Consider the following 15,505-nt stretch of genomic DNA (forward strand, 5'->3'; position numbering starts at 1 on the left):
TAGAGCTCTGAGAGGGATCAGCCGAGGAAGAAGTCTGCTCCTGTCTTCGTGCTCGGAGTATCCTCTCGCGGTGTCTAAGTGCCTCATGAATGAAACTTGCCAAACACCGATGGTCCGGGTAGGAGAGCAAATGGGCCAAAATCCCATAGCTATCCCTGAAGAGGCAGTGGAAACGCCCTCGAATCTCATAGTAAACAGGACACCTGAAGATGAAATGCTCCTCTGTCTCAACCTCCTACATGTTACACACTGTGCATATGCTCCTCTCCCTAGGTAGTTGCTCTACTCTACCGCTCTCGATGCGAAATCTATGTGAAGAGACCCGGAACTGCCCAAGAGAGACCCTCAGCGAGTGGGGTAGGTGAATCTGCGTGTATCTTGGTGGGTCAATGAGACCCTCCGCTGTGATATGTAAGAAGTGATCTCTGTAGAAGCTAAGCTTCACTGGAAGTTCACTCGGTCCCAACCAGGTCCGAAATGTGTGTAGCTGTAGTAGATCCTCACGGATAACCTGGTTGACCTCATGTGATAGGAGGGGAGATGTTAGAAAATAGGAGGGAATGAATCACTCAATCCTCCACCCAAGATCTCTCCAACTCTCACACACTCAACTCAGATAGATGATCACAAATGCAACAAACACACACTCAGAAATATAGACGGAGAGAGAGAGTATATTCATCCACCAAATGGTGGGCAGAAAATAACTCCAAGGGAGCAATACAAAACTCAGCAGGGTGCTGGAAAACAATGATGAACTCTCTCTCAGAAACTGCTCCAGATCTGAGTGCAAAACACAGCCTTGGAGAGGGGCTTTCAGTTTCGCACTGGATGCTGGAGTGAATGGAGAAGTGGGCCTTTTATAGGCACTACCCAGGCCCCTTTAGATGACCGACCAGCCCCTTCTCAATGAACAAGTAGAGGTTTGCCTCAGAAGGGCTCCGACTTAGCCCTATGTTCTGAAAGAATACATCAATCCTTTGGTACCAAGCTTTGGGGGCCTGTTTCAGCCCGTATAACGCCTTCTTCAACCTGCAGACCTTTAATGAGGACCCTGGATCTTGAAAATCCGGTGGCTGCTCTACGTATACCTCCTCCTCCTCCAGGGTTCCATTAAGGAATGCAGACTTCACATCCATTTAAAAAATAGGCCACTGGAATTGGGTACCAAGGGCAATCATTGTCCGGATAGTAACCATGCGAGCAGTGGGAGCAAAAGTTTCATCAAAATCCATGCCTTCAGTTTGAGCAAAACCTTTGACCACTAACCTTGCTTTGTACTTATCCAAGCTGCCGTCTGATTTGTATTTAAGTTTGTATACCCACTTAGTGCCGATGACTTTCCGTCACGGGGGCCTGGCCACTAAGTCCCAGGTATTGTTCTTCAGGATAGCATCCATCTCTGCCTGCATGGCAGCCTGCCATTCTGGATTGTCCTTCGCCTCCTCGAAGGTCCTTGGCTCTTCAAGCTGAGCCATCAATGCAAAGTTCACGGATGGGGTCTTCTAAAGACGTTGGGACCGTCGCAATCTAGAACTGCTACTCTTAGGTATTTCGATGACCCGAGAGTCTTCCAATGTTCTTAGGTACCATTGGGGCAACCTCTTCTGCTTCTCAGTAGGAGGAGGAACTGAAACTGCTTCTGGAACATCCTGCTCTTCCTCAGTACCTTGTGGAACATCAACTTCCGATTTCGCCACCTCTTGGATGGTCAACCTGGGGCGGGGTGGGTTCGGGGGCTGAATAATCTCCTCCTTAATCTGAGGCTCCTCCTAAAGTTCAGGTTCCTTTTCCTCGAAGACGACATCCCAACTGATAAGGATCTACTTCTTTACTGGGTCGAAGAGTCGATAGGCCTTGGATTCTTCGCTATACCCAACAAAGATATATTTTCTGCTCCGGGAATCAAGCTTGGTCCTGTCTTCCTTGTGCACATGCACCCATACATTAGAACCAAAAATACGAAGATGAGTGATAGAGGGCTTCTTACCATAAAATGCCTCATATGGAGTCTTGTCCTTGACGGCCTTCGTCTTGGTCCTGTTGAGAATGTGTACGGCTGTATTGATAGCTTCACTCCAATAGGCTTTAGAAAGGTTCCTCCCTCGGAGCATAGCAAGCCCTATCTCCGTGGTGGTTCTATGCTTCCTCTCGGCTACCCCGTTTTGCTGAGAAGTATGTGCTATGGTGAGTTGTCGCTTGATCCCATGCTTACGACAAAATGTGTTCAACTCATTTGAGGTGAATTCTCCCCCCCTGTCTATACGGAACGTCTTGACATCCTCCCCTGTCTCCTTTTCAACTCTAGCCTTCCAGTCCTTGAACTTCTTGAAAGCCTATGACTTTTTAGCCAAACAATACACCCAAGTCATTCTACTAAAATCATCCACAAAGAGAAGTGAGTACCTAGATCCTGCCCACGATGCTGTAGACATTGGGCCACAAAGGTCGGCATGAACCAACTCAAGTGGTTTGCTGGCCCGAAACGAGGCCTCTTGTGGGAACTTGTCCCTGTGCTGCTTGCCTTCTAGACAAGCCCTACAGACACCATCATTGCCTGTAATAGGTGGAAGTCCATCCACCATCTTCAGTTTTGACATTTCAGCCAAGGTTCCATAGCTGACATGACCGAAGCGCTCATGCCAAAGTTTGGACTTTCCGTTGTCTTCATGAACCAACATTGCACTGAGGCGGTACAGTCCGTTTTCTTCAACTCCTTGGGCCACCATCTGTCCATTTGCTTTGGATGTCACGGTGACCTTGCCGTCTTCAAAGAGAACTGACATGTTGTTCTTGTCCCTCTGACTTACAGACAGTAAGTTCTTGCAAAGGTTGGGTACATAAAGTACTCCAGAGATATCCTTCTCCTCTCCCGAGGTCGTAATGAAAGGAATGCTACCAATGCCCTTCACACGACATGTCCGGCTATCCCCGACAGAAACTTTGGAATCCGGGTGTGTACTTTCCATGGTTTTGAACCAAGTCTTTCTATTAGACGTGCTTAGAAGCTCCGCTGTCAACATACCAACCCTCTTTGCCTTCACTGACTGCATACGCTGAACAATGTTCACTAATTAAAAACAATTGTCTTGTCGTCACATTGGCAAAATCATTCTTAGGCTCTTCTTTGATCCTAGCTTCTCTCTTTCGCTTCTGATCCGCCTTCTTCTTTCGGCATTCTTTGGCGGAGTGGCCAAGCTTTTCACAGTAAAAGCACTTCATTTTCTTCTTTCGGTCAACGTCCTCTGACTTCTTGAACTCCTTTGACTTGCCTTTTCCAAGTTTGTCTTTGGCCACTAATGCCTTCTAGTCAGTTTGCGTAAAGAGTTTCTCTCGAGCCTCCTCCTGAAGCAGGAGTGGGCCAAGCTCCTCAAAGGTGATTGGCTTAGTCCGTTGACCAGTCACAAAACTTTTCAAACTCCGTGGCAACTTGTGGAGTGTGAGCAACGCCAACTGGCTCGAGTCCACCTTCTGACCAACCGCTGCGAGCTGGTCCCACACGACTTTCACCTTTGTCAGATGGTCATGCACACTATCACCCTCGTTCATATCAAGATTATAAAGTTGATGCTGAAGAGTAATGATACGGGCTGTATTGTCGGTTTCATACAGCTCCTTCAGTATGGCCCACACCTCTGAAGACATCTCTGCCAACTGGATATGAGGGATCACAGCATCTGCTGTCGTGCCGATTAGCATTGCTAAGGCTTGAGCATCCCTCTCTTCCCATGCACTGAGTTCATCCGCATCTACTTCAAATAGAACCACAATGTCCTCCGGCTTCTCCTCAGTCCCAATCACTATCTTCCACAGCTTCCGTGCCAACAGATGGCTTCGGATCTTGACTTTCCAGATTGGATAGTTCGTCCCATCGAGCTTTCCACCTTCACCAAAATTGGGAATGAATGAAGAAGGAAGATGACTGGAGAAGGAGGAAGGTCGAGCAGTGGGTGTAAAGGCTTCTGAACGCTGATCCATCTCGGTAGTGTATGATGAAACTATCTCAACAGGTGACCCCTCAAATGTGAACTGCTCCTGACGCATGATGGCTCGAGATGTATTGAAGATCATGACCTTGGTTTTACCCAGGTTGACCTTCAAATCATGAGACTCACAAAGGGACTGTAGTGCGTCTAGGTGTTTCTGGAGCCCCTCTGCCGAGGAAGACAAGAGAGCCACGTCATCTGCGTAGATCAATATCTGGATCACATGCCCGCAAGAGAGCAACCTACACCCCCTTGTGTCTGCATCATTGTCTCAAGCTCGTCAATGTAGAGGCCAAACAATATAGGCAACAAAGGACAACCTTGTTTGACCCCGATGGTGCTCATGATCTCGTCTGTCCATCCAGATCCTGCACGAACTCTGCATGAAACTCTCTCGTAAAGTGCCATGACAGCCCAAATAATCTCCTGGTCATAACCCAAGTCCGGTAGGCACCGTATGAGGCGGGCTCTCGGAACCGTGTCAAATGCCTTGCGGAAATCCACAAAGCAACAGTAAACCCTCTGCTTCCGTGCCATCGCCTCCTCGATGATACATTTGAGCTTGAGAATGTGGTCCATGGTTCCATGATCACGCCAGAATCCAGCCTGTCCTACTGCTCTAAGTCCTCAACACTCTACAAATCTGCTAACCTCGGAGTCAAGTACTGATGCATAAATCTTGGACATGACATGTCCAATCATAATGGTCTTGTAGTTCTCCGGCCTCATGGGATCCCCTGCCTTGTGGATGATTGAGATAGTGTTAATGGTCCAAGTGTGTGGAAACCCCGAACAAACAGCTTAATTAAAAAGCTTTGCTAAGATCGGGGCTAGGATGTTAATCCCATATGCAATGAACTCAGTGCATAACCCCTCATAATCCTTCGCTCGGCCATTATGAAGTTTCATTACGGCATCCTTTACCCCTCCTCTAGTGAAGAGGGTGCAAGCTATGGGACGAGGCATGTGTGAGAGATTAGGGACTGGCTGATTTGGGATGTCATAAAGTGTGCGTGCATAATCAAACCAGATCTGAGTGTCAGTGAGTGGCGGAGGAGACCATCCTTCTAGAAATCTCCGCCAGAAGTCCTTAGAGTTGTTACTAAACAAAATGTTCAGTAGCTCCTCCTCGTTCCGATAAACGAAGTCTAGTTTCTTCCTCCGTACCAGTCTACGGTACTCGCGTAGCATATCTAGTGCGCCCGGAAGACTGTTTTTTGTTTCGAATCTGAGCTGACGGCGTAAAGCCTTATACTCATCATCGTATCAACTATTACATGGTACGGTCCTAGGGGGTGGAGCAGGTGGAGTGGGGGAAAGCGTAAAGCCTTACACTCATCATCGTATTAACTATTACAAGGTACAGTCCCAAGGGATGGACGGGTGGAGCGGGTGGTGTGGGGGAAAGCGTGAATGGCAACCTCGTGTAGTGAGCAGGTGACAAGGGCAGCACAATCCTCTAAAAGGAGTATGAAGTCAATATAAGCGAGAAGTATGTACAGACGGCCGGAGTAAGACGGTGAGTGATCTCGATCAAAGCATATATCGTGGTAGGTGGAGTAAGAACTGAGGGGGATGGAAGGTGCTGTGCGAAGGGGGGTAGAGATGCTAAAGAAAAGGTATGTATGATCAGCCCCCGAGGGGAGAGGTGCTACAGTGAAGTCAATGATGCAAGATGTGAAGGCAAAGGATCCCATAAGTAATCAACAACGCTAGAGCCCCCCCCATGTGGAAAGCATCTGAAACCACCTGAAGCGGGCCATATGTCAAGACCATTATAGATAATGAGATCATGTATCCTGCCACGGTCTAATAGGACCTATCCATAAGATGAGAATTAACCTCGTCTGTCAGCCAAAATACCTGCCTCCTCAAGGTCAATATCTGACAGTAGAGTAGAATCATCTCTGAAGTCAAGAAGTGATACTTGACGGGCCCTTGTCCTCGCATTGAAGTCCCCTACTAGGAGGACTTCTCCGCGGCTAGAGAAGTGAATGATGTACTGATAAAGAGCAGCAAATGGGGATGTCTCATCATCACCTCAAATATCTCTGTCAAAGTGGGAGGTCTCAGGAGGGAAGTAGCAAACTGCGACAAACAGATCCCGGCTGTCCATGTGCCGAATCCGGATCCAAAGAAATCTGAAATATGTATCTCTCTGCTCTACTGAAATGGTCCCAAGAAGTGTGGATCTGAAAAGGACTGCAACTCCGCCTGAGCCTCGAACTCCTCCTGTACCCCTCGTCTCATCTCTATAGGCAGACTCCCATGTATATCCGCTGACTACTGGAAGAGGACGCTCTCGACTCTGATGTGTCTCTGTATAAAAGACTATGTCGTGACCTGTATAGGATTCCGAGAACTTCCCTGGTTCTGACCATAAGGTACCATTACAGTTCCAAATGGTGCAGGATGAGTCTCACAAACCCCGCTTCCCTATGTAGGGGGGGGGGCACGTGCCCTACGGGGACCTGTAAGAAGTCGTCCCTCTCGTACCACTATCCACTTCCCCTCCTTTTCAGCCTGATCCCGCTGCTGTAGCAAGGAGCGCCTCTCCTCAACTTGTAGAGGTGTGAGGTCCTCATCCATAGAGATCACTGGCTGAGCTCGAAGGACTGACCTACATCCTAGAGCTGAAAGTCGTGCTTGAGTGTCATGGAACCGTATGGTCAAGGGTTGCTCTTGGTTGGGATCTCTCCCCACCCGCCATGCCCTCTCTATCCTGTGCTCAGTCACACCCAGGGTAGCGGTCACGAACGCAGCCGCATCTGCCATCGGTGTAGCCTCAGTGCGTGGGATCCCACGTACTCTGATGTTGAGAGCCTTACTGGCTCTCTACTGCTACTCCATGAGGGTAGCCAAAACGGTTACCCTTGCGGGTTCCCGTTTAGCCACGTCAACCCATCTAGATGTCTCTTGAATAGCAAATTGCATGCTCGCAATCTGTGCCTCGAACACCAGGGTACTCCCTGGGACAGTGTGTGGTTGTGACGTCCTGTCGGAGCTGCATGATATCTTGTCTGAGTCCCTGAATGAGACCAGCCTGCTCCCGAATGGCCCTAGCCTGCTCCTGTATGATGCAGCTCTGGTCCTGGTAGAAGCAAACCTGCTCTCGTGTGAAGCGAGAAAGCTCTATCTCACACTCACGGAAACTATGTATCTCCATGAGCAGGTTCTCACAGGCCTCTAGTGTATCAGCCCACCCAAGTCCAAGCTGAAACTGTGATGACTGAGGCATGAAAGTGTGGGACTGAGTCCGGAAACTGGACGGTGACTGGGTGAACTGGGTGAGGAACGGAGATGACAGTGGAATGGATGAGGCAGTCCCAACAGAGTGTGGGAGTGTGGGCTGACTGAGAGGGAGAGGGGAGAGTGAAGCGTAATGCGGAACAGTGTATGACACCTCCGAAGTAGGGGTCATAAGTGGTGCGAGGGCTGTAACAGGAGAGGAGGGGAAGGGAACAACCGGCACCATGGGCATAAGTATGTCACTGATCGTAGATGTAGAGCAAGCTGAGACTGGAACTGGAGCTGAGCCTGAAGCCGGGGCTGAAGTCGAAGTAGAGATAGAGATAGAGATAGAGGGAGCTGAGGCTGGAACTGAAACTGAAACTGAAACTGTAGCAAGAGCTGAGGTCGAGGCAGAGATAGAGGCTGAAGAGGCTGAGGCTGGTCCTGCCTTTGCTTTGCTGTCTACCCCGAGTCCACTTCGGTTGTAACGTGTGTTCACATCCTCCAGTTTCAGTTGTGTCGTTTGCTTTTTTTTGTTGTTGTTGTTGTCATCTTTCTTGGCTTTGTCTCAATGCCATGTGGAGGAGCCATCGAAAGAGATGATGAAAGAGAGGAAGAGAGAGGGTAGGGAGCTGCAAAAGGGCTGTGAAATTTGCTGCAGTATGCAAACTTCAAAGCAAGGGGGAGTCTGAGAGGGGCTGAGAGGAGGGGGCTGAGAGAAGAGAGCTCTCAGTCTCAGCTGAGAGGAGGGGGCTGAGCAGTAAGAGGAGGAAAGAGGGGTTTAAGAGGAGGGAAGAGGCTGAGAGGAGGGGGGTACCACTAAGAGAAGGAGCTGAGAGGAGTAAGGGTGGACTGAGAGAGGAGGGGGGACAACTAAGACGAAGAGCTGAGAGAAGTAAGGGTGGACTGAGAGAGGGCAGAGAGGAGGGTCCAATAGGCTGGAGTGACAACAAACAGTGCCATTTCAGCAATTTTATCCCCTTCCCCTAGTGCCTGACCCAAAACCCCGAACTCAGAATGCGTTTTGTGAACGCCAAAACGGCATTTCCTCAAGTTTCGGACCCAATGAACGTTCCGGACATTCCAGGACACCTTGAATTCCCAGAATAGACATTCCCCTGTTCCAGAAGCTGGAATGGCATTCCCTAGTAATTATGGTTCTACTTCCTTATTCCATTGTATTATATCCTCCTATTGATAAAGGAGCCATATTTTGGTTAGTTTCTTCCTAGAAACTACTTCTGATTCCGACCAGAGTTCTATTGTATTCAGAAAACCAGTACTATTGGAATATAGAAATATGCTAGGTGCTTAGCTCTGGCAAGGGGTAATCCTCATTCGCACCCAATGTGTGTCGTCGTTTCTGTATTCTATTCTCTTTACCCTATATGTTCTAAGCTTTGTATGATTATGAAAGTGAATGTTGTTTCAATTCTCAGTTGACAGACAGAACAGCCATCCCCTACACAACACAGCCATACCACAAACTCAAAACAACCCCCTGTGGCTCTGCCAGAGGTCGATCGCTAGTGAAAACCATATATAGATAGTAAGGTGGGGTAGGGGGGGGGGGGGTGTTCTGTGGGGGGGACTACATAACAAATAAACCATGCAAGCCCATCCTTCAAATCATAAATGCAGAATGATTTGACACTGCAACTTCGCACCTTTCACTCTTTAACATGATTTTGGTGCGTTGTAACTATCACTGCTTCATCTAGCTTCACTTTTTATGTAGTTATGTCGTAAAGCTAGTTACCTCAGCATTATCACCCAAGAAACTTTGCTTAGCAGGTTCTCTGCAACATTTCTGTATCATCAAATCTAAATGTGGCACATACCCTTGTTCTCTCATCTTCCCATCTATGTGCTTTAGTTTTGCGTAAATTTCCTCACTTCGTGGGTGGCTTCTGTCTCCGACAATGAAATCATGAGCCTTATTGTCAATCTCAATAAAGGCCTTCCCTGGCGCCTTCTGTGCAACTGCAGCATTTTGCAGTGCTAACATTTGTTTTGCATCTTCCGACATGCCGGCATCAGAAAAAAGTTTTGACATTATTATGTACCAAGAAGCATGCCTACTATCCATTGTGACAAGCTGATCAAAACATTGCCTTCCAATCTTCACATTCCCATGTTTTCTGCAGTGACTAAGCAAACTTGTCCATCCCACAATGTTGGCCTGGAATGGTATCGTACAAAGCAGTTGCTCTGCCTCAAGTAAGTATCCTGCACCACCAAGAAGATCAACCATGCAGTTATAGTGTTCAAATGTTGGTTCAATACCATGGTATTCGCGCATCAATGCAAAATGACGATTACCTTCATCCACTAGGCCCATGTGACTGCATGCAGAAATAATACTAACAAATGTGACTTTGTTTGGTTTCAACCCTTCTCGTTGCATGTTCTCAAAGCATTGCAAGGCCAACTTACAATTGCCATGCTGGGCATATCCTGCAATCATGGTGCTCCATGTCACCACATTTTGCCTCTTCATTTTGTTAAAAACTGCACATGCACAATCCAGTTTCCCACACTTTGCATACATGTCAATTATGGCACTCGCAACAAACATATCACACTCCAAACCACTCCCAATGATGTGAGCATGAATTTGTTTGCCATGACCCAGGGCTGCTAGATTGGAGCATGCTTTCAAACTGCTGATGTATGTGACTTTGTCTGGTACTAAGCCTGCCTTTTGCATTTGCTCAAAAAGATGGAAAGCATCCTCACCATGATCATGCTGGGCAAGCCCTGCAATCATTGCATTAAATGTCACAATATCTGGTTCCATGCTTTCTTGTTGCATTCTCTGCAATAGTAAGAAAGCCTCTTGACAATGCCCATTCTTCACGTATCCTGCAATCATTGCATTCCACGTCACGTTGTTTGGCCCTACACCTCCCTGTTGCATTTTCTGAAAAAGTAAGAAAGCCTCTTGACAAAGCCCATTCTGGGCATAGCCAGCAATCATTGCATTCCAAGTCACAACATCCCGCTTCAAGGATTCATCAAAGACCCTACGTGCATTCTCAAGACTCCCACACTTGGCATACATATGAATAAGAGTATTTCCAACCATTAACTCTAACCCAAAGCCACTTTCAAGAACGCAAGCATGAATTATCTCACCTTGATCCGGTAGCACACTGCTAGAACACACTTTGAGAATGCTGACAAAAGTCACATTATTTGGCAGTATGCCCTCCTGTTGCATTTGTCTGTAAAGACCAAGAGCCTTGTCACCATGGCCATGTTGAGCATGTCCTGTAATCATGGCATTCCACAGGACAACGTCTCTATATTGTAGCCCATCAAATACTCTATCTGCATCCTCAATCCTTCCACATTTAGCATACAAGTCGATGAGGGTGCTGGTGAGAAACATATCAAACTCGATACCACTTTCAATGATGTGGAAATGGATAAGTTTTCCCTGTCTTAGGGCTAACACACTGGCACAGGCTTTCAGAACAGCAATGAAAACATGTTTGTCTGGTTTCACACTTGATTGTACCATTTGGTGATATAACTCTATTGCCCCCTCGCCTTCCCCAACTTTGGCATGTGCTGAAATAATAGCACTCCATGCAAACACATTTGGTTCGAGAACTCTGTTAAAAACTTGCTTGGATTCTGACAAACACCCACACATATCAAACAAACGGATTAGGTGGCTCCCCAGAAAGGCATTGGACTCCAATTGACATTTTTTCACTAAGCAGTGCACCTCTTTGCCTGCTTTCAGGTCTTTCTTGTTGATGCAAGCCTGCAAAAGACTGTATAATATGCTGGTGGAAATAAGGGCTCGTCCGTGCTCGAAATCATCCACAGCCTTTAGGGCCTCATCAAGACGACCCTCCATGCATAACTTCCTAAAATTATCAATAGATCCCAAAGAACTTTCATGTCTCATCGACCTACATAATCTAGAAGAAGGCCCAATCTCTAATTGCTCACAATATCCAGGCTTTAAAGTAGATAAATAATCAGCGAATCTCTTCTTGACAGAAGCCAACCTAGCCCTGGACTAACTGACGGAAAACCCAACCTTTGCAACATTTAATTCACGAGAATTTGGAAGAGACAACTCAAGTCCTCTTTCAACGGTGCGAAAACGGATAATTACGTGTCTTAGGAGAAACAGATTGAACATGCTTCAGCTTTTTTAGGCGCACACGAGGCTCCAGCCCCATGAATCCGATGAAAATCAAATCCGAAAGTGGCTGCCGCGAAAAAATCTCTAAGGCATATCACTAACGGCCTGCTACCCACCAAAAACTAAACATCATGCCAAAGGGATTTCAAATGCATAGTATGTCGATTTAACTTTTTCATATGTAGAAAAACAAATCCAGACGTGGCTGCTGCCACACAATGCAATGATTAGCCCACCAAATGAGGCTTAATCGGTGGCAGCACCTACGTAGTGAAATGATTTTTCATAGGTTACCTACCAGGTATCGGTTTCAAGGACGTGGGGCGAAGCCTGGTGCCGGATCTACAGCTTGCTAGTAAAAACCACCCATCGGCAAGCATTACAGGGCCTGTAAATACGTCTCTACCATGTTGCTGCATTGGGATTATGGAAAAGAGTTAAATACATTCAAAAGGCGTGTTTGGCCTGCCGTCGGAGGCCTAAGTTAAGGTTCGTCTGTTTGGCGAAAGTAAAATTAATTTCTTTGTTGGTGGCACGCATGGCATGACACGTGTCGTGCAGGTGATCCGTTCGCATGCATTGGTCCACGTCTCTGTTGCGTGCTCATCGTCTTCCTTCGTCCAGATTTTGCTCATTCGAGTTCGTCAACTGAGCGGGATTCGTGGTGGATTCATTTATGGAGGATTCCATACCTGGAGAGAAGGTTGCAGGGATCGGCCATGGTTCCAAGGTCGACTGTAGTCTAGTGAGTCCTATGGATGCCACGTGTCATATTGGGAGGTAAGGCCGCAAGCATCCAGTCCCTAGCCTGTGATTTGGAAGGGTGGGACCATGGATGCATCCTAAGTCTAGGAAATGCATCTTTTTCTGGGTTATGGTGAAAGTGGAGAGATGGGCTATCGTCTCTGGGATCGAGAAGCAAAGAAAATCATACAAAGCCATGATGTGGTCTTCAATGAGAAGAAGATGCATAAGACACCCATGAGGGATGTGGAAATCAGGAGAATCATTTTCCAGGATGTGAATCCACCCGCATATGTTGATAGATAGCAAGCTGTCCATACACCAAATGTGCAGGAAATGGTGCCACCAAGTACTCCCACAGGTACACAATCAAGGGCAGAGGATGGATCATCTATTGGTGGCAATGATGAGCCAAATGTGGCTGATATGCAAGCAGGACAGCAAGCTGAAATCCCCTTGAGAAGAACATCTAGAGTGTCTAGACCACCTGAGAGATTTGTTCCAGGGGTAGACTATGTGATGCTTACTGATTGCAGAGAGCCTTCTTCCTATAGAGAGGCTATGATGCACAAGGATCAGCGCAAGTGGGAGTATGCTATGCAATCAGAGATGAGTTCACTCATAAAGAATAAGACTTGGGACTTGGTTTCTTTGCCACATGGAAAGAAAGCATTGCCATGTAAATGGGTCTACAAGATGAAGGTCACAGGTGATGATGTGCCTAAGTCAAGGCCCGTTTGATTACTAAAGGGTTCAAGCAAGAGAAGGGTGTGGACGTTGATGAGATATTCTCTCCAGTTGTGAAGATGACCACACTTAGATGTGTACTTGGACGTGGCAATAGAGGATATGGAGCTTATGCAGATGGATGTCAAGACAGCTTTCTTGCATGGGGATTTGCATGAGAAAATTTACATGATACACCCAGAAGGCTTTGAAGAAAAGGGCAAAGAGCCTTTGGTTTGCAAGCTGAAAAAGAGTCTCTGTGGCCTTAAACAAGTGCCTAGAGAATGGTATCACAAGTTTGATGCTTTCATTCAATGCCAGGGTTTCAAAAGAAGTGAGATTGATCACTACCTCTACACTAAAAGGGCTCAGGATAATAGCCTGATACTCCTGGGACTTTATGTGGATGATATCTTATTGGCTAGCAAGAACACTTATGAGCTTGATGCATTGAAGGCCAAGTTGCATGAAGCCTTTGACATGAAGGATTTGGGACCTGCTGGTCATATTCTTGGTATGCACATCATGCGTGACCGGAGTAGGAAACTCCTTTGGCTTTCACAGAAGCAGTATGTTACAAAAGTGTTGCAGCATGTCAATATGGAGGGAGGGAAGGCAGTAAGTACTCCATTGCCTCCATATGTGAAATTGAGTCAGGAAGATAGTCCCAAATTAGATGAGGAAAGGGAGTCCCAAATCAGATGAGGAAAGGGCCATGATGGCCAAGGTTCCTTATGTGTCAGCAGTTGGGAGTCTTATGTATGCTATGATAGCTACTAGACCAGACATTGCATTTGTAGTGGGAGTTGTTAGCCGATATATGGCTAATCCAAGAAAGAGGCATTGGGAGGTAGTTAAGTGCATCATCAAGTACATGAAGGGTACCAAGGAGGTGTGTATCTACTTTGGTAGAGGAGAGATGCATGTATTTGGGTATACAGATTCAAACTATGCAAGGCATGTGGATAGCAAGAGATCCACTTCTGGTTATGTGTTCACCTTTGGAGGTGGTGTAGTGTCGTGGATGTCTCGTGCACAGAATTGCACTGCTTTGTCCACCACAGAGGTCGAGTATGTTGCAACCACAGAGGGTTGCAAGCAGGCTATACGGCTTGATCGGCTAGTGAGAGATTTGGGGACTCATATAGGTGTACCGACATTGCATAGTGATTCCATGAGTGCTATTCACAGCTAGCACGGAATCTGGTCTTTCATGCAAAGACCAAACACATTGAGGTCAAGTACCATTTTATCAGGGAGGTACTTGAGGACAAGCGCATAGAGCTTGTCAAGGTTCATACAGATGATAACCCTACAAATATGTTGACAAAGAGTCTACCTAGTCCAGCGGTTTGAGTATTGTCGTGTATTGATGGGCATTGGATAGTATGCTCATTGGTTGCTCTCCCTTAAAGGCACATTGGCCTTTAAGTGGGAGGTTGTGGGGGTTAAAGGCCATTGTACCTTAACCCCGATTATGTACAATACTCAAATGCATATATATATGGATGAAATAGAAGATTAAGGTGTTCTGCACCCACCAAAAACTTGTCTCTCTCAAGCTCCCTCTCTCCCTCTCAGCTTCCGTTGTGTCCTCACAGATTACCTACAATTGCACGACGGCTTCATCTAAAATGTAACGACAACTAAACAAAGAGAGAGGCCATATGCAAGGAAGTGGCTTGTCATTCTGGAGGCCACATGCAAGAAGTTCGACAAAATCTACCAGAATAGACAAACCGCAACCATGGGAGATAGAGGTTTGAAGGCTGCGTGTAGTGGGGCTTCATCGCGAGTCGTGGTCATTGGTCATTGTAGCGACTTAGCTCTTCGCCAGTGAGGGAGGCATCCAAGAAGCTGGTCCCCCTCTCTACATTTGACATGCCATATCATGCTAGGGGTGGGCCGATCAGACATGCATTCCCTCTGCTTCAGAAGAAGGGGCTCGCTGGCCTTAGGCTAGTATATCCTTACCCCTTCACCATGACGAAGCAAATGATTACAATGCAGGATCACGAAAAAGCTTGCTGTAATGGACGAAATAAACAAGCCGCTAATGCCTTTATCCATGAGTTTCATGGAGGGGACTGAAACGTCTCTCCCTCCTCGAGCTCCCAACTTACTGAGTACCTCCATATAACATGGATACCTGAGGGAGGTCCATGTGTAGATAGTTGTGCCAGTTGAAACCTGTGCCCTTCCCTTGAAGCACGTACTCTGAATGCAGGCTTCCCCAGTAATGTGTACTCCTTTCTCATGGGCTCCCCTGCTCTGCACCTCCTTTGGATGTGGCAGTATCTTGGGGAGTGGGGAAGACTCTCCCTCCAAGGAGGTCCCCTAGTACTTGACCCCTTAATTCATGGCTGTGGCCCACTGTCCCGTAGCCAATGTGAATCACTGACACTGAATTATGTTTCAATGCTACCACCATCTCACATTAAATTCAATCCCTTATCTAGTCTCAATTTCGACTGTGTTAGCTCATAAAACGGTCCCTCAATGGCTCCATGATCGGATTCTTACCTCTGCTCATGCTATTGACTATAGGTCCGATGGAGGAGTCCCTTGCTAGCTACCATTGGCTACGGATATCTCGAGGTTCTCCCCGTAGATCCATAGAATACTCAACAGTTTTTGGAGACCCCATGGCATA

At 47.0% G+C, this 15,505-nt stretch overlaps 1 protein-coding gene across 8 annotated transcripts; it reads right to left on the reverse strand.

Annotated features, from left to right (window-relative positions):
* Nucleotides 1-8,814: 8,814 nt before the first annotated feature.
* On the reverse strand, nt 8,815-11,851 carry LOC147903315 (pentatricopeptide repeat-containing protein At3g02330, mitochondrial-like). Of its 8 annotated transcripts, XM_087373077.1 has the most exons (5): nt 11,681-11,759; nt 11,353-11,487; nt 10,356-10,859; nt 9,540-10,082; nt 8,815-9,446 (listed from the first exon to the last, which is right to left on the reverse strand). In XM_087373077.1, the coding sequence occupies exons 2-5, from the start codon at nt 11,417-11,419 to the stop codon at nt 8,956-8,958; spliced, it is 1,605 nt and encodes a 534-aa protein (XP_087229203.1). In that variant the 5' UTR covers nt 11,420-11,487; nt 11,681-11,759; the 3' UTR covers nt 8,815-8,955. The 8 variants fall into 8 exon arrangements, with proteins under 8 accessions (XP_087229203.1, XP_087229206.1, XP_087229205.1 ...); XM_087373080.1 differs by lacking the exon at nt 11,353-11,487 and having other exon boundaries at nt 10,356-10,490; nt 11,681-11,851; XM_087373079.1 differs by lacking the exon at nt 11,353-11,487 and having other exon boundaries at nt 10,356-10,550; nt 11,681-11,851.
* Nucleotides 11,852-15,505: the final 3,654 nt, after the last annotated feature.

This window comes from Dipteris shenzhenensis, chromosome 3, assembly GCF_047967505.1.
Source record: "Dipteris shenzhenensis isolate YYH24624 ecotype China chromosome 3, Dip_SZ_1.0, whole genome shotgun sequence".
In the NCBI taxonomy this organism is placed as follows: Eukaryota; Viridiplantae; Streptophyta; class Polypodiopsida; order Gleicheniales; family Dipteridaceae; genus Dipteris; species Dipteris shenzhenensis.

Excerpts from the sequence above, each read along its gene's own strand:
- LOC147903315 (XM_087373072.1), bottom strand. The coding sequence starts at position 11,139 with ATGAGACATGAAAGTTCTTTGGGATCTATTGATAATTTTAGGAAGTTA. Across the intron at positions 10,083-10,355 it reads CAGTGTGCTACCGGATCAAG|GATACGTGAAGAATGGGCAT; the intron begins GTGAGATAATTC and ends CAATGATTGCAG. Across the intron at positions 9,447-9,539 it reads CATGGGCCTAGTGGATGAAG|GATACTTACTTGAGGCAGAG; the intron begins GTAATCGTCATT and ends TTGGTGGTGCAG.